The following is an 18,611-nucleotide window of genomic DNA, read 5'->3' on the forward strand; positions in this document are numbered from 1 at the left end:
TTGTGTGCTCCAGACAGCTTGCTTCCTCCATACTGCAGTTTCCTCACCTGTAGTGTGTGGGGGCGTTAATGATAGCTATTTCTCAGGGTCTTTGTAAGGATAATAGAGGAGTATGTGGCACTCAGTACAGTGTCTGGCATAAAGTTAGTGCTCAATTATTAGTACTGTGCCTCAAGAAACACTGATCAAGGAATCAGTCTTCTCTAGCTGGTTCATTCGATGAGATGATGCAGGTAAATGACATAAAGCCAATAAAGCACTTGTCACATTAAATGGCACAGAGAAAACCTTTGGTTACTATGAGCTATTGTTATTACCGTGACTTTAATTGGTTTATCAGATTAGCTAGTCTTTAATGCAGACATTTTGGTAGGCATGGGGATTGGGTAAGGGGATTGGGGAGAGATGTACACATAGTGAGGTCTGGTTGATTGTGCTCGATTGGGGTAAAGAATCAGGAAGTCATGTTTGGCGATGGGTACCTACAGTGCATGTCCTGAGACATGGCATGGGGTACGGAGGACCTCTTTGTTTTGCCAAGGGCCAATCTAACAATTCTTCATTTTCCCAAGAACCTTAAGTATACACATCAAAAAAAATATTATTCAATTACTCGGGTAAAATATAAATATTAAGATGTGCAAAATTGAGTGACAACATGAATTTTTTAGAAATAATATTTGAGATAATTGACATAATTACATTTTAGAACAATTTATAAGCAGAGCCATCTCTTCGTTGAACACACAGAACAAAGCTGTGTTGTCCACTGCTACCGGGTCTCCCTGTGGTCTCCAGGGGCTACTCAGGTGGTCGCTCAAAGGTTCTAACAGCCTGTAGGCTTTGTACTTGAAGGCCTGAGGGTCACCTCAGAGTTCAGACTCCATGACATCCATGCTGTCTTCAGAAAGCTAGAAACTTGGAAGACCAGGAGATCGGCTAATCAAAATCTAATGCTGGGAGAAAACTAACATTATCAAGAACCTACAAATGTGAACCCATTTTATTTTATATCTCGAATTTTTCTTTGAGGTGGATCTTATTACCATTTTACAAAGAGGTAAAAGCTCCCTGAGGTTAACTGACGTGCTAATTAAGTGAAAGAGCCGCAGTTTGGATGGCCATCGTCTGCCTCCCAATCTAGTGCTCTTTTTGTTTGTTTGGCCACGCCGCACACCTTGTAGGATCTTAGTTCCCCAACCAGGGATCGGAACCGCGCCCGCTGCAGTGGAAGCTCGTAGTCCCAACCACTGGACCGCCAGGGAATTCTCTCTAGTGCTCTTTTTGCTCTGTCACGAGGGACCCTGGCAACCCCAGTGACTGCAGACCCCTTTCATTCTGTGCGTGTGATATGTATTTAAATCTAATTTTGTTTTCAGTTTATTTATTTTTGGCTGCATTGGGTCTTCGCTGCTGCACACGAGCTTTCTCTAGTTGTGGTGAATGGGGGCTACCCTTCGTTGCAGTGTGTGGGCTTCTCATTGCGGTGGCTTCTCTTGCTGTGGAGCACCGGCTCTAGGGGGCGCGGGCTTCAGTAGCTGTGGCATGTGGCCTCAGTAGTTGTGGCTCACGGGCTCTAGAGTGCAGGCTCAGCAGTTGTGGCGCACGGGCTTAGCTGCTCCACGGCATGTGGGATCTTCCTGGACCAGGGCTCAAACCCTTGTGCCCTGCATTGGCAGGTGGATTCCTAACCACTGCACCAGCAGGGAAGTCCCAAATCTAATGTGTTAACTTGTTGAATTGTTTATATGCAAAACAAGCTCTAATTTTCAGAAGCTCTTGGGGTGATCGGCAGAGCCCCACTTCTTTGGTGGGAAAGGACTGATGGGAGATGTAGTTATATTAATGGAATTGTATAATTAATACGTAATGTATAATGCGTACAATAGTGTATAATGAATACTTAATAATGAATTAATGAAGAGGATGGGAAAAGTGACTGGGGACACTGCATCTGCTTCCAAAAACCATATGGCAGTCTGCGCCCCAACACTCAAGAGCTGGCAAAGTGGATATAGTTGGAGGCTCCAGATCTACTCAGGGCAATGGTAAAAGGGCCACCAAATATCATTCACTGTTCTCTTCTCCAGGCCTCCTGGACACATTGATAGAAATGAACACAATCCTGGAAGACATCCAGAAGTCTCTGGATATGTATTTAGAGACCAAGCGCCATATTTTCCCCCGCTTCTACTTCTTGTCCAATGATGACCTCCTGGAGATTCTGGGCCAGTCCCGCAACCCGGAGGCTGTGCAGCCACACCTCAAAAAATGCTTTGACAACATCAAATTGCTGAGAATGCAGAAGGTCAGTAGAGGTGGCCATGATGCGAAGGAGGGCAGGGGAGGGATGGTGACGTCAAGGTGTTCAAGGCCTCGGAGAGGACTGTGCCCTCCCAGCAGGAGGGGGATATAATGATTCTGGGTATCTGGGACAGAACTTTCTAGAATTGGTAATACAGAGGGGAGGGGGGAGGAGCAGAAATTACCCTCCAAGGGCTCAAGAGCTTCCTGTTCCTGCAGGTCGGGGGACCCAGCAGCAAATGGGAAGCGGTGGGAATGTTCTCGGGCGACGGCGAGTATGTCGATTTCCTCCACTCGGTACTTCTAGAAGGGCCTGTGGAGGTGAGCTGCAACGAGGGCCTAAGAAGCAAGCTGACTCTTCTAAGTTTGCTTGGCTCTGTGAGGAGAGGGCATCTCTGTGAAGGGATATTAGTCATTTTTTGCCCTCCCACCTGCCATTCCTAAAGCTCTTAACCTCTACCCTGCACCCGAAAGTCGGACAGTCTGCCCCCTTGTCTCCATTTCCCTCGGGGACGAAGGCCGGCCGCTTCCCAGCTCCTGCTCTTCTCTTGGGCCCCAAAGCCCTGGAGTCCTGTTTCCCAAGCACCTTCACTCGGGGGACTCCTGACTCTGGCTCTGAGGGCGAGCCACCCTGTTCTCACCTCCCCCCAGTCCTGGCTTGGCGATGTGGAGCGGACCATGAGGGTGACCCTCCGGGACCTTCTCCGGAACTGCCGCCTGGCCCTCAAGAAGTTTCTTAACAAGAGGGACAAGTGGGTGAAGGAGTGGGCTGGCCAGGTGAGCTGGGGTCCATGGAAATGAGGGAACAAGGAGGACTGAGCCGGAAGGAAGCAACCAATGTAAAGACAGGACCTTCTTCTTTTTTTTTTCTTTTAAATATTTATTATTTATTTATTTATTTATTTGGCTGCATCGGGTCTTAGTTGCAGCATCTGGGATCTAGTTCCCTGACCAGGGATCGAACCCAGGCCCCCTGCATTGGGAGCGCGGAGTCTTAGCCACTGGACCACCAGGGAAGTCCCCAAGGACAGAATCTTGAGTCGCACAAAAGACAGGTTTCCTGCCCCCTGTTCTGGGCTGTGGCCCCAGAAGCCTGCACCGTGGACCCTTAGCTCCTGACTTGGGCACGTGCCCATCCTTCAGAGCAGTTTAGGTGTAGTGAGAGGAGTAGCAGCTGGTCCCGGAAGCTGGGTTTTGGGAGCCGGGCTGTTGGTGTGGCCAGGGACAGGGCTTTGGAATAGAGCCTCTACACGTGTCCCAGGTGGTGATCACTGCCAGTCAGATCCAGTGGACGGCTGATGTCACCACGTGCCTGCTGACAGCTAAGGAGCGGGGAGACAAGAAAATCCTCAAGGTCATGAAGAAGAAGCAGGTGGGGAGCCCTGCCAGGACGGGAGAGGCCTGGAGTTAGAGCTGGAGGAAGGGGGCAATACATTGGGTCAGAATTAGCGATGAGCTGGTGGGAAAGGGTCTGAACAAGGGTGCGTTATGGGAGGCGTCCAGCAAGAAGAGGTTGGGTGGGTCAGAAGTATGTCTCCCTGTGGTGATGTTGGGGGCCAGGAGCTGCAGTGGGGGTGGGGTCAGCATTGCGGTTGGATGCAGAATGATGCTGGGACGAGGCGTGATTAGGGCTTGGTGGCATTGCTCGGGCCACCTTCTTCTCTGGCACCTCATTCCGCAGGTGTCAATACTGAATAAGTACTCAGAAGCCATCAGGGGGAACCTGACCAAGATTATGCGCCTTAAAATTTTGGCTCTGGTGACGATAGAAGTCCACGCCCGGGACGTGTTGGAGAAGCTTTATAAGAGTGGCCTCATGGATGTCAGCTCCTTCGACTGGCTCAGCCAACTGCGCTTCTACTGGGAGAAGGTGCCGAAGGGCCAGCTTCCCACTCCCGTACCCTAAACCTGGTCCTAATGCTTTAACTAAATTCATGTTGTCTAAATACAATAATATCCCAACCCAACCCTTAGTCCTATCACAGCACCCTAATCCAGCTCATAACTCTCTCTCAAATCTGCCAAGTAAGGTGTGGCAAGTGGCACTTTGCCCACTCTGGGTGTCACTTGATCGGGACTCAGAAAGACCCCAAGCAGCTGCTGCAACAGTTTGGGCTGGACACGTGCAGCGTGACCCCCGGTTTTCATCTTGGCCGTAAGCCCGTCCCTCCTTCTAACTCTAAACGGAGCCCCCAGTCTTCTCCCTGCAACTCCCCTGCCGCTTCCAGTCCTCCTGTCAGCCATCGCTGCAGCTCTGTGTCTTCCTCCAAGCCCGCCCCTCTCTTACTCTGCCCTGTTTCCCTAGGATCTCGACGACTGTATGATCCGCCAGACCAACACACAGTTCCAGTATGGTTATGAGTACTTGGGTAACTCTGGCCGGCTTGTCATCACCCCGCTGACAGACAGGTCGGCCGTGGGGAGGCAAACAAGGGGCTTGGGGTAAGGGCAGTGAATCCCGAGCCAAGGCTTCTAGTAGTCCGGCTTGAGTCCTGTCCTCCATCCCCAGGTGTTACATGACACTGACCACGGCCCTGCACCTGCATCGAGGTGGATCCCCCAAAGGTCCCGCAGGCACAGGGAAGACCGAGACCGTCAAGGACCTGGGCAAGGCTCTCGGCATATATGTCATCGTGGTCAACTGCTCTGAGGGTCTGGACTATAAGTCCATGGGCCGGATGTACTCAGGCCTGGCCCAGGTTAGCATCTTGCCAGCCTGGCCAGGAGGCCCCTTCGATATCTTTTAGTTCCAGAAAATCAGCTGAAACCCAGATCTGTTTCAGTGCTTTGTAGCTGACGACACTGCATCGCCTCAGTTAGTTCTTACAACTGGGGAAGTCCCTGCGCCTCCCTGAGCTTCACTTTGCTTATTTGCAAAATCACAAGATTATGTAAGGATTCAATAACTCATGCACACTGGAGTCGCTCAACACCCACAAGTTCCCTACCCTGGTCACTTTCCCACCCACACCTCTCAGGCATTCCCCTAGATCCTTCCTGTCTGATGGAAAGTTCTGGCCAGAAACCACAACAGTGCTACGGGGCCCCCTCCACCACACACACATACACACACACACACACGCATGCACGCACGCACACACACACACACACACACTTTCGTTTTAGAGGCTGCTGCTCCTATCCAAACATTTCAGGGAGAATATGTTAGTCACAATTTTTAGTTTCTCCCAGTCTGGGGGTACTTTTCTTGCTCCCAGCGACTCCCCCCCACCCACAGATGGGCGCCTGGGGCTGCTTTGATGAGTTTAACCGCATCAACGTGGAAGTGCTATCCGTGGTGGCCCAGCAGATCCTGTCCATCCTCTCAGCCCTGGCTGCCGGCCTCACCCGCTTCTATTTTGAGGGCTTTGAAATAAATCTGGTGTGGTCCTGTGGGATCTTCATCACCATGAACCCTGGTAAGGGCCTGGGAGTGGATGGGGCTCCTGGGGGGAGAACTGAGTGTTCAGGGCAAATAACTGTGCACCCCCCCCACCCCCTGCCAGTGTTTTTAGCCAAGTGAAATGTGGCTAAAGACCATAAAGTGTGAGAGAAGGATAAACATACACATTTCTGGGAGAAGGGGTGGCAATCTTACTGTTCTCCCTAAAGGGATTAATAACAGCTTGCGGGCATATATGTAGCCCTAGTCTTTTAAAGTGCTTAGCCATCTTCTTTTGTTGGACTAGCTCCCAGAGTTCTGGTCTGTCTGCCATCCCTTTTGCTGAATGGGAGAATCTCCCCCAAAGTGCAGGGCCTAGGGTCTCTCATTACTGTTGCCTGGGAACAGCTCTGGGGGAAGGAACTAGGAGAAAACAGGAAGGGGTTTCGGTACTGAAAGATAAACAGGTGCGATTTCTGTTAGCACTAACAGTGAGTTATACATGAAACTGGGAGAGATGGGAACTTGACAGCTCTGTGGTTTGAGTTTGAATCAGGGCCATGCAGAAGGTTAAGGAAAGGACCAGGGGTAGGAAAGAAGAGCAAAGTGGTGTGGGAAGAGCCAGGGCTGAGATGAGAAAGGAAGAGGTCTCAGAGTTGGAGCTGGGGAGAGAGTTAGGGATGGAGCTGGGGATGGGGAAAATGGGACTGATTGGGAAGTAGGTCTTTGGGAAGCAATATGGATTCTGAATAAATGGCGCCGTTTTCCAGGCTATGCTGGTCGCACAGAGCTTCCCGATAATCTTAAATCCATGTTCCGTCCAGTCGCCATGGTGGTGCCCGATTCTACCCTCATTGCAGAAATCATTCTCTTTGGGGAAGGATTTGGCAACTGCAAGGTATTCTGATAATCTCTTGTCTCCAATACTTTATTTCCCCTCTGATTATTCTCTGGACTGAAGAACCCCCTGGAGGCCTCATAATCGGTTTTTCCTACAAGGAACTTACATGGCTGTCAGTAGGATATGGAGGGAGGTCTCTCCTCTATGGTGTCACTAGTCCTTGAAGGCACGATTCACAGGATCTTCTCACTAGGATTGTCCATAGAGCACTTCCCAGCTGCTCCAAGTCCTGGGACCGAGCTTCTTGGATCTGTAACTGTCCCTAGATGAAGCAGAGGGATTGGTGGGGAGATGGATTGTTTCCTCCTCTGTTTTGTTCTCCAGATTCTGGCCAAGAAGGTGTACACACTTTACTCGCTGGCCGTGCAGCAGCTCTCCAGACAGGACCATTATGACTTTGGCCTACGTGCCCTCACCTCCCTCCTGCACTGCGCTGGCAAGAAGCGCCGCCTGCAGCCAGATCTGTCTGATGAAGAGGTAGATTGAGGACACGACCATTGGACTGTAACTTCCATTGTCACTGGTCCTATGCGCCTTCACTGAAGTTTTTGAGATCCTTACTTTCACTAGCTTAGGTTTCCCACCCTCCTGCCCCTCCCCTCAGGTGTTGCCTGAGTTCCACCTGTCCTATCGCTAAAGACTAGCTCGGATGTATCCATTGTTCTTAGCTCCTGCCTCTCACCCAGTTGGAGAGGAAGGGCGTAACGAGTACCTCGGCCCTGGCTCCGCGAGCCTGAGTCTCTGTCTTTTCCCATTCAGGTTCTGCTGCTCTCGATGAGAGACATGAACATCGCCAAGCTAACTTCAGTGGACGTGCCACTCTTCAGTGCCATCGTGCAAGATCTATTCCCCAGCATCGAGCTGCCGGTCATTGACTACGGCAAGGTATTTGTTCCTCAAGACTCTCCCTGACCTCATGTGTGAATGTGGGTCTGGAAACAGGTCACCTGGCCTCCGGGCCTTGTTCTGCCCTTCACTAGGCTGTCCATTCACTGGCTGTGACTTTGAGCAACACAGTTGGCCTCTCTTTGGGCTTCCTTATCTATAAAACCGTACAGGCCTATTCAAACATTCTACTTTCTCACCTCAACTCCCTGCTCCCTGACTCACCAGCTCAAGTACTTCTAGTCATCAGTTCCTTGACCTCACCGAGACCGCAGGTCCCCTGGCCTTTCTACTTTCTACCTGGTAGCCCTCTCCTGTCTCTACCTCTCTTCTCATTCAGGGAGTTTTGAGGAGAGACTGCTAGGAGCTCTTTGATATGTGAGAGGAGTGGGATGGAAGAGGCCAAGGAAGGAGCATTTTAGAAAGTGTAGGAATTTTCTTCTCTGGCAGTATGGTAGTTTAGATACCCTGAATGATTCTTTCGGTTGAAACCACTAAAATGCTGGATAAAAATATAAAAATACATCTTTTAAACTGTATTGCTAAACTGGCAAGAAAGAAAGAATCCTGGGATGAGGAGGGGGAGTAAAAGCAGGGAGGCAAGTGAATGAGAAAGCTGGATTTCTCCCCGAAAGTTTTTGTTGAACTTAAGGCACTGGGGGTAGGAGATGAAGCAGCCTGCATTTTGAGGTGTAACAGAAAACCCAGTCATGCATAAACCTCCGTCCACAAAGGAAAACACCTTCAGTAAGTGGGAAAATGAGAAACCCACCACTGACGAGGGTCCATGCAGTAAAGAAACATGCTTGTCGTGACCTTTGATGATGAGAGGAAGGGGCAAAATCTCCTTTGAGATTTCCTAACCACAAGTCAGCCCTCACATGGTTCCTGGTCATAATTTATTTTAAATGTGTAATGCCCCAAATCTCAAATTTAGAACTTAAAGTATTTCCAGTTTGTTAGTGTCTCCCCCAAGTGACTGGCAGAAGCAAATGCAAATTATTTCTAGAATAATGAAGCTTCAACTTAAGCCTAAAAGGATTCTCATGAAAGTCCAAGAAAATGAGCAGCTTCTGGTCAAAAATCACAAAACACACAAGGAAACAAGATACTATGAATGGGATGCTAAAGAACAACAAAACAGCAGAATCAGGTCCACGAAGACTTCAAACATGGAAAATAATCAGCACAGAATTCTAGAAATAACTAAATTTAATATGTTTAAAGAAATAAGAGAGGGGAATTCCCTGGTCGTCCAGTGGTTAGGACTCTGCACTTTCACTGCCAAGGGCGAGGGTTTGATCCCTGGTCGGGGAGCTAAGATCCTGCAAGGGCAAGCCACACAGCACAGCAAAATAAATAAAGAAATAAATAAAAATAAAGAAACAAGAGAGGAGCTTGAAACTGTGATCCAGGAACAAGAGACTTCTAAACAAAGTAGGATTGAAAAGAACCAACAGCATTCCTACAAATGAAAAAATATTATAATTGAAAAATCCAGCAACTCACAGGGAGGACTTCCAGATAAAAAGGTGGATTAAAAACAATTTTGTTTCCTTTCGAAAACCCGCTACAACTACGCTAAAGAGATTTTTACAAATAAGGCATCTATACCCGAAAGGATGGGGAGAATGGGAGAGGCAATGACAGCAAAATTGTGACATGGGAAATAAATGAATCAAGTTGTGACTTACTCAGCAAACCTGAGAGGCTGGAAGTGGGGAGAATTGTGAGTTGGGAGTAGGTGGGGGGAGTGAGTAAAGGAGGTGTAGCTGAAACGAGAAGGATTGGCAGCAAACAGTCTTGGGAGCAGGTCTCCCCTTCTCTGCGACCCTGGATGGCCGTGCCTCTCCCACTTTGGTGGAAGACTAGAGGGTAACAATAGTAGGTCTCTGGTCTGGGGGACACATGGTATAGTTGAGGGCGGGAGAAAACTCTATTAAAAATGGGGATTAAGTGAACGTTTACGCATTGAATGCTGAGACCCTTAGCCTTCTCTGAAGCTCCCAGAATGCCGGCAGCCAGCCAGCCAGGATATTGGAAGGGTTCTCTCTGGGGAATCTCTCTGTCCCAAGAGGAACGAACAAGACATTGACAATGGAAATTTCCCAACGAAAGTCGCAGATAAATCATCTACAGTGACACTCACGGTCTACAGGCCCCACTCACATACTCAGAGCTTCCATTCAGCTCTTTAGTCCTCCACCCTTATATATGAGCCGAAAACCAAGGCTCACCACACATCTGAGGAAGGCCTCTAACATGAAAGCAGCCAAAACAAATAAGAAAAAGCAAACTGGAGAAAATAGATAATGCAGAGAGAAGAAAAGTTTTTAAAATAAATCTATCATTAGTATACTCAGAGAGAAGATGAAGGTATTGTATCCATGAAATACTGATAAAATGCTATTGGAAAAGGAATATTCCGGAGAATAGAGCAGAGCAGACAAAGCGGGAAAGAGATTAAGATTCAAGTGCCAGTCTAGGAAAGACAACACTGAAATACCAGCAGTTCCAAAAAGTAGGAACAGAGAAAATGGAGGAGGCCAGGATCAGTAATGAAACAATTACGAAGAATCCCCAGAACTGTAGCATCTAAGTTTCCATAATTAAAGGATCTATAAATGCATGACATAATAGATAAAACAAATCCTTACCAAGGCCCAGCGTTGTGAAATTTTAAAACACTAGGAAAAGGAGAAGATTTAACAAGCTTCCAAAAAGGGAGAAAAAAAAGAGATGACATGCAAAAGATCAAAAATTAGAATGTTGGACTTCTCAATAGCAATATTGGCTCTGTAAACAATGAAGCAGGCTTCAACATTCTGAAGGAAAATTATTTCCAACCTCAAATGCTATACCCAGACAACCTGTCACATAGGAAGTTAGACCAGAGATGTTTCAGACAAGCAGACTCTCAAACAACAACAAAAAATTACCTCCACTGCATCCTTTTCTGAGAAAGCTACCAGAGGATGTGCTCTACCACAATGCAGGAGCATTCCAAGAAAGAGGAAGATAGAGGACATGGGATGACAGTTGTGCACCAGACAAAGAGAGAAGCCAATCCAAACTGAAGCAAATCTGAAGGTTCAGGCAGACTTCTTTTTTTTTTTTTTAAGATTTTTAAAAAATTATGATTTATTTATTTATTTTATTTAGTTTTGGCTGCATTGGGTCTTAGTTGCAGCACATGAGATCTTTGTTGAGGCGTGCGGGATCTTTCGTTGTGGCGCATTGGTCTTTCTCTTTTCTAGCTGTGGCGCATGGGCTCCAGGGCTCCAGAGCGCGTGGGCTCTGTAGTTTGCGGCACGCAGGCTCTCTAGTTGAGGCACGCGAGCTCAGTAGTTCTGGCGTGTGGGCTTAGTTGCCCCGTGGCATGTGGAATTTTAGTTCCCTGACCAGGGATCGAACCCACGTCCCCTGCATTTGTAAGGTGGACTCTGCACCACTGGACCACCAGGGAAGTCCCCAGACTTCTTTAAGAAGAGGAAATCGATACCTGATGAGAATAAAAGTTTTGAGAGATTTAGTCAACTGGCAGAGTTTGCAGTTGAGTTAAAGATCAGTATATTAAAAACTAAGCAAACAGAAAAACAGAGCAACTATTAGCCCCTAGGGAAAACCAAAATGTTGTGCAGGAAAGGAAAAATAATCATGTATTGAATAGTATACATTGTTATACTAATATTTAATACTGTTTACGAGAGACACATGTAAAACGTAAAGACAAAGGGTGGAGAGTCAAAGACCAGAAAAATACATCAGATAGACACTAATCAAAAGGAAGCTGGGGTAGCAATATCAGACAACATAGATCTTAAGGCAGAATGAATTACCAGAAATAGAGTCACTTCATAATAATAAAAAGTTCAATTCACCGGGAAGATACAACAATTCTAAATTTGCATGCATCTAATAATGTGGCCTCAAAATAAATAGAACAAAATTTTTCAGAATTTCAAAGAGAAATAGACAAATCTACAATCGTAGTGGCGCTCTTCACATCTCTCAGTAACTGATAGGCCAAGCAGACTAAAAATCAGTTTTGTTAAAGAAGATTTGAACAACACAATCAACCTTGAGTTAATCAAGACATTGACAGCAATTGCATTCAATAACTGAAGAATAACCATTTTTTTCAAGCATACATAGAATATTTAGGTTACTTGACCATGTAAAGGTCATAAATCTGCCTCAAAAATTTCAAGGGAATTTATTCAGAACACATTTTCTGATCACAACGTTAACTCTACTGATATCAGGCAAAGTAGACTTTATGGCAAGAAGAAAATTAAAGATAAAGGGGGACATTTCATAATGATAAAAGGGCCAATGCTCAGAAAGGTATGGCTTCTAAATTTATATGCACTTAATAATAGAGCTAGAAAATGCATAAAACAAAATCGACAGAACTAAAAGTAGAAACAGATAAATCCACAACCCTAGTGGGAAATCTTGACATGCTTCTCTCAGAAATTGATAAAATAAGCGGATAAAAAAAATCCATAAAGGGAGTTCCCTGGCAGTCCAGTGGTTAGGACTCAGTGCTTTCACTGCCGTGGCCCGGGTTCAATCCTGGTCCAGGAACTAAGATCCCACAAGTTGTGTGGTGTGGCCAAAAAAAAGAAAAAAAAAAATCCATAAAGATACGGATTTGAGGGACTTCCCTGGTGGTCCAGTGGTTAAGAATCTGCCTTCCAATGCAGGGGACATGGGTTTGATCCCTGGTCAGGGAACTAAGATCCCACATGCCATGGGGCAACTAAGCCCATGAGCCACGACTACCGAGCCCGCGTGCCACAACTAGAGAGAAGGCCGAGCGCTGCAACAAAGAGCCTGTGCCCCACAGGGAAAGTTCCCGCATGCCACAACTAAGACCCGACATGGCCAAAAATAAAATGAATGAGTAAATAAATATTTTTTTAAAAGATACGGATTTGAATGCTTTTAACAGATTTGACCTGACACATGTAGAACATTATATGCATATAATTGCAGACACATACTCTTCTCAAGTATGCATGGAGCGTTTACCAAAATTGACTGTGTGCTGGATTATTAAGTAGCAGTCTCATAAACTTCACATGATTGAAGATTATGCGGGGGATGATCTCTGACCACAATAGAATTAAACTAGAGATTGGTAACAAAATATAATTATTCCAAATGTTTGGAAATTAGGCAATACAATTCTAAATAACTCCTGGGTCAAAGAAGAAATTACAGGATATTTTAAACTGAGTGAATAGAAAATGTGACGTTTTAAATTTTTGGCATGATGCTAAACACACACACACACACACACAAATACACCCAAACATGCGAATACAACTAATTCTCAGACAGTGGAGGGAAGTAGTAAGGGTGAGGCCTCTTAGTGGTGTTTGAGAGATACAAGTAAAGTCTTGCATTGTTTGAACTTACTTGGTTGCATTGGCTGTGTATTTAAAAATGTCACACTCTTCTGGGACCCACATGGGTTATGGTTCTATAAGCGTTCCTTTATTTTTCATTTTTGTTTTAAAAAGTTTTAATGGAGTATAGTTGATTTACAATGTTGTGTTAGTTTCAGGTGTACAGCAAAGTGACTTAGTTTTTTTTTGCGGTACACGGGCCTCTCACTGCTGTGGCCTCTCCCGTTGCGGAGCACAGGCTCCGGACGCGCAGGCTCAGCGGCCATGGCTCACGGGCCCAGCCGCTCCGCGGCATGTGGAAATCTTCCCAGACCGGGGCACGAACCCGTGTCCCCTGCATCGGCAGGCGGACTCTCAACCACTGTGCCACCAGGGAAGCCCTAAAGTGACTTAGTTTTATATATGTATATATTTTTCACATTCTTTTCTATTATAGGTTATTATAAGATATTATATATAGTTCCCTGTGCTATATAGTAGGTCCTTGTTTATTTTGTATATAGTAGTTTGTATCTGTTAATGTCAAACTCCTAATTTATCTACACCTTTCCCCCTTTGGTAACCATGAGTTTGTTTTCAATGTCTATGAGTCTATTTCTGTTTTGTAAATTAGTTCATTTGTATCATTTTTTTAGATTCCACATGTAAGTAATATCATGTGATATTTGTCTTTCTCTGTCTGACTTACTTAAGATGATAATCTGTAGATTCATCCATGTTGCTGCAAATGGTATTATTTCATTCTTTTTTATGGCTGAGTAATATTTCATTGTATAAATATACCACATCTTCTTTATCCATTCATCTGTTGATGAGCATTTAGGTTGCTTCCATGTCTTGGCTATTGTAAAATAGTGCTGCTATGAACATTGGGGTGCATGTATCTTTTTGAATTTGAGTTTTCGTCTTTTTAACTTAGGTGATGATTTGTTTAATGTCTGGCTCCCCCACCAGACTGTGGGCTCTGCAATAGGATGAACACTAATGTGTCCTCAGCACCCAGCACACTGCTTGGCACATACTTTAGAGGCTTAATAAATATTTGTTGAATGATATTAGAAAAGATGTGTAGAGCTGCGTGTCAGACATTGTGTTTTACATTGACTATCTTATCTAATACAACAGCCCTACGCGGGAAGTACCATCATTACTCCCATTTAACAGATTAGGAAACTGAGGCTCAAAGAAGTTAACTTGCTCAGGTTCACATAGCTGAAAGCTGGGGACCCAGGCTGGCTGACTCCAGAGCCCAATCTCTTAACTCTGCAATTGGCCAGCCTCCCAAGGAACAAACAAAGGGCCCTGGTGCAATTTTTAATGGTTTGCACATTATCCTTCCAGGTATCAGTAAGCTTTTGAAAGTCCTTTACAAGCCGCACCCTTTTTCTTCTGCTTCCTGTATTTTCCCTTCTCTCAGCTGCGGGAGACCATTGAGCAGGAGATTCGGGACATGGGCCTGCAGACCATCCCGTTCACCCTCACCAAGGTTATCCAGCTGTATGAAACCAAGAACTCCCGCCACTCCACCATGATCGTGGGCTGCACAGGCAGCGGCAAGACTGCCTCGTGGAGAATTCTTCAGTCATCCTTGTCCTCCCTGTGCCGCGCTGGAGAGCCCAACTTCAACATTGTCAGAGTACGGACCGGGGGCAGTGGGGCCACTGGAGGAGACTTGAGTAGCAGGAAGACAGTGAGGCTGGGGGGCAGGGGCGCGTAGGTGTCTGGGAGGGTGGTGCAGACCAGGAGGGCGGCCTGGGAGGGATGAGAGAGACAGGGGCCAAATACAAATACCTGGAAATAAAGGGAGGCTGGAAATAAAGGGACATCTTGGGATTTGTATCAGCCGGCAGCTCAAAACCCCCTTCCTGTGTCATTTTTAGGAGTTCCCTTTGAACCCTAAGGCACTGTCCCTAGGGGAGCTGTATGGGGAATATGACCTCAACACTAATGAATGGACAGACGGCGTCCTGTCCAGTGTCATGCGGACGGCTTGTGCAGGTACCCAAAGGATCTTGGGGCAGGGAGAGCAGATGCCTAAATCTCCTGCGTGGGTGGGCAGTCTGGGGATAGAAAGCTCATCTTGGGGCAAAAAGTGCTTGGGGAATGCGGAGATCACCAGGAAGCAACTGCTTGCGTCTCCAGGGAGATGAGTGTGGAGGGAGGGCTGGGTAACAAAGCTCTGGTTTCCTTATCATCTACCTCTGACCAAGACGAGAAGCCGGATGAGAAGTGGATCCTTTTCGATGGCCCTGTGGACACACTGTGGATTGAGAGCATGAACTCTGTCATGGACAATAACAAAGTGCTGACCCTTATCAACGGAGAGCGCATCGCGATGCCTGAGCAGGTTCGGGAGAGGAAACTGGAGGGCCCGGGGAGCAGGGGCATCCAACAAGAAGGGGAAGTTCTATAGGAACACCCAGGAGGAGGATGCCTGGATTCAGGGCAGCCTGTGACTGAAGAAGAAATGCCTGTCTTACCACAGACTCTGAGGACAACTGTATAGAAAAAAAGGTGTACTAGGACGCACTGTGTGGACTGAGGCAGCCTCATTGCCACTGACATATGAGGGATGACCTTCCGTTGTGCACCCAGAGTTACAATTCGTGGGCTTTTGTAAAGCCCACCCTTTCCCACCCGCTCAAACAATGTGAGCGAGAGAGTGATTTTTCATAAGGATGACCTTGAATAAACCCCGATTTCTTTTAACGAACAAATCATTTGTAAAGCTTAGGTCTTTATTCATCCTGCCACACGTGGTACTCAGTAGAGGCACCTTGGGGCATCAGAATTCTGGGTGTTTTTATTACTGAGGGAAAGACAAGGTTCTGACCAAGTATATCCATAGGTGTCTCTCCTGTTCGAAGTGGAAAACTTGGCAGTGGCCTCCCCAGCCACTGTGTCTCGCTGCGGGGTGGTGTACACTGACTACGCTGACCTGGGCTGGAAGCCCTATGTTCAGTCATGGCTGGAGAGGAGGCCAAAGGTATGAAGGGAATGGAAGAGAGGAAAGGAACCAGTGGGGCCTGAGCGGGGGGACACAAGAATAATTCAGAGCCTCTGCTTATTCAACTCCAGGTAGAGGCAGAGCCTCTTCAGCGCATGTTCGAAAAGTTCATCAACAAGATGCTGACCTTTAAGAAGAACAACTGCCACGAGCTGCTGCCCCTCCCGGAATACAGCGGCATCATCTCCCTCTGCAATCTGTACTCAGCCCTGGCCACACCGGAGAACGGGGTGAGGGGGGACCAGGGCAGGAAGGGCTCTCGACCTCCCGGGACAACTTCAGGGAAATGATGTGTCTGAGACACAATTGGAACATGAGGCTTGAGTGGAGCAGAGACTCCAAGGGGAGGCCTCACCAACAGTGGAGGCAGTGAGCAGTGTGTGTGTGTGTGTGTGTGTGTGTGTGTGTGTGTGCGCGCGCGCGTGTGCGCGTGTGTGCGTGCGTGTGCGTGTGTGCGTTTGCATTCGTGTGTGTGTGTGTGTGTGCGCTCACACGCACGCATGTGCATGCACACTGGGAGGCCAAACTAAGGACTCTAAATCAGATATAGTACACAATGGGTATCACTGTAATTTCCTGCCCATATTTGGGAGCTGAGGATAGTTCATTTGGTTCCTCATTTCTCCATCCTTCCAAAAATTAAATATTAAGTCTTGGAATCTGTGAGGCCTTAGGATACTGTTTCTTTTTTGTTTGTTTTTTAAGATTTTTTTTTTTTTTTTTGGATATGGACCATTTTTAAAAGTCTTTACTGAATTTGTTACAATACTGCTTCTGTTTTAAGTTTTGTTTTTTTGGCTGCAAGGCATGTGGGATCTTAGCTCCCCAACCAGGGATTGAACCCGCACCCCCTGCATTGTAAGGTGAAGTCTTAACCACCGGACCGCTGGGGAAGACCCTGGGATACTGTTTCTGCTGGGAGGAGCTCCCCACCTAATCTGATGAGGGGTTTTAGAAATTTTCAGATTAATTGATATTTAAGAAAATTTTTGTTTGGTTTAGAATTATGGAGTAAGGACCAAAATTGAGTATTTTTCTGTTGAGATTAAATCACTGCCTAGAAATGGTTCATATTGTTTTTAAGGACATTGCCAGACCACTCAACTATTAATATAAAGTTATATAACAATTAAGATCTATAACAGTATGTGTCATTCCTGGTACGGTTAATATAAATTAAAACTATATAGGTGAAGTTGCAAAATGACATAGGGGAAAAGGACAGTAATATAGTGTCAATGGCACCCAGCTGCTAAGGAGGACTGGGTAGGGGGAAGAACGCTGATGAACAAAACAAAGAGAGGAGGGCAGCCTAGGTAAAGGGAATGGCTTTTGCAAAAACACAGAGACACAAGAGTCAGTCCCCGCTGGGCAGGGTGGGTGATGGGTGGATGGTGTTGGCGGTGTTACAACCCCTCTTCGCTGCAGCAGAGATCCCGAGAAGAGGATGGTGAGATGTGTGTTGAGCTGGAAGGGCAGACTAAAGATTCTGGATTCAATATGGTAGACAATGGAGTCTCAACACAATTTCCCACCATGTCGCTGTAACTTAGTAGGTTTATTTAAATGTTTTGATTTAGGTTTATCTACAGCCATATGGTTTTCCAAACAGAACCAGGAAGGGAGGGAAACTCTAAGCCTTTGTGATGAGCTGCCAAAATTAGACGCCTCCACCTCTTATAGATTTACGGTATTTCCGTTTCTCCTTTTCCACCCAGGTGAACCCAGCTGATGGTGAGAACTTTGTCTCCATGGTAGAGCTGACATTTGTGTTCAGCATGATCTGGTCTTTGTGTGCCTCCGTGGATGAGGAGGGCCGCAAGAAGATCGACAGTTACCTCCGAGAGATTGAGGGCACTTTCCCCAACAAGGTCAGGGCCCTCAAACCCAGCTGCCCTATTTTTCTGCATCCCTGATCCTTAGACTCTTCTTGAGCCTCAGCCTGCCACCCAGCTCTCTTTCTTCTGCCCAGTGGTCTGTGAGCGCTTTTTCTGGGCAGGGAAAAGCTAAAGGAAGGCTTTGGTAACCCACCACACGTTCCCTCCTCAGGACACAGTGTACGAGTATTTTGTGGACCCCAAGATGCGGAGTTGGACATCATTTGAGGAGAAGCTCCCTAAGAGTTGGCGCTACCCTCCAAAGTGAGAGCCGGACCTGGGGGGTGGGTCAGGCTTGGGGCTGCGGTGGGTGGGAGATGTGGTGAGAGAGCCAAAGAGGGGTGCAAAAGTGAGCTGTAGGAAGAGAGGGTGGATCCCAAGGCAGAGATGACTTTCCAGTGCAGGAAGTGGGATCTAGAGGAAATGGGACAGGGTCCTTCAGGAGAATGCCTGATCCCCAGACCCCGCAGGAGGCAGGCTTGGTGATTAGAGAGTGGTGATGCCGGAGGAGGATAAACACTGCGGGGCAGAAGGAAGTGGGAGTTAGAAAGGAGCGGGCCACGATCTTGAGACACAGTCCCTTTCCCCACCAGCTTCCCCTTCTACAAGATCATGGTGCCCACCGTTGACACTGTCCGCTACAACTACCTGGTGAGCACCTTGGTGGCCAACCAGAACCCCGTCCTGCTGGTGGGTCCCGTGGGGACTGGAAAGACGTCCATCGCTCAGAGTGTCCTGCAGTCCTTGCCCTCCAGCCAGTGGTCAGTGCTCACTGTCAACATGTCTGCGCAGGTGTGTGGCAGGATCCAGGGCCAGGCCGCCAGCTCCCTGGTCTTTC

General features: G+C 47.1%; 1 protein-coding gene across 1 annotated transcript in view; it reads left to right on the top strand.

Moving 5' to 3' along the window:
* Nucleotides 1–18,611, top strand: part of DNAH2 (dynein axonemal heavy chain 2) — a 93,527-nt gene that overhangs the window by 44,357 nt on the left and 30,559 nt on the right. Inside the window, exons 29-47 of the mRNA XM_007457796.1 lie at nucleotides 2,091–2,308; nucleotides 2,524–2,625; nucleotides 2,956–3,081; nucleotides 3,566–3,676; nucleotides 3,986–4,174; nucleotides 4,610–4,713; nucleotides 4,814–5,003; nucleotides 5,543–5,723; nucleotides 6,457–6,584; nucleotides 6,912–7,064; nucleotides 7,347–7,472; nucleotides 14,307–14,525; nucleotides 14,770–14,887; nucleotides 15,100–15,236; nucleotides 15,738–15,875; nucleotides 15,968–16,126; nucleotides 17,615–17,767; nucleotides 17,946–18,037; nucleotides 18,367–18,565. Of these exons, the coding sequence (XP_007457858.1) occupies nucleotides 2,091–2,308; nucleotides 2,524–2,625; nucleotides 2,956–3,081; nucleotides 3,566–3,676; nucleotides 3,986–4,174; nucleotides 4,610–4,713; nucleotides 4,814–5,003; nucleotides 5,543–5,723; nucleotides 6,457–6,584; nucleotides 6,912–7,064; nucleotides 7,347–7,472; nucleotides 14,307–14,525; nucleotides 14,770–14,887; nucleotides 15,100–15,236; nucleotides 15,738–15,875; nucleotides 15,968–16,126; nucleotides 17,615–17,767; nucleotides 17,946–18,037; nucleotides 18,367–18,565 (2,843 nt within the window). The remainder of the gene's footprint in view (nucleotides 1–2,090; nucleotides 2,309–2,523; nucleotides 2,626–2,955; nucleotides 3,082–3,565; nucleotides 3,677–3,985; nucleotides 4,175–4,609; nucleotides 4,714–4,813; nucleotides 5,004–5,542; nucleotides 5,724–6,456; nucleotides 6,585–6,911; nucleotides 7,065–7,346; nucleotides 7,473–14,306; nucleotides 14,526–14,769; nucleotides 14,888–15,099; nucleotides 15,237–15,737; nucleotides 15,876–15,967; nucleotides 16,127–17,614; nucleotides 17,768–17,945; nucleotides 18,038–18,366; nucleotides 18,566–18,611) is intronic.

Source organism: Lipotes vexillifer, unplaced genomic scaffold, assembly GCF_000442215.2.
Source record: "Lipotes vexillifer unplaced genomic scaffold, Lipotes_vexillifer_v1.1 scaffold611, whole genome shotgun sequence".
Lineage (NCBI taxonomy): Eukaryota > Metazoa > Chordata > Mammalia > Artiodactyla > Lipotidae > Lipotes > Lipotes vexillifer.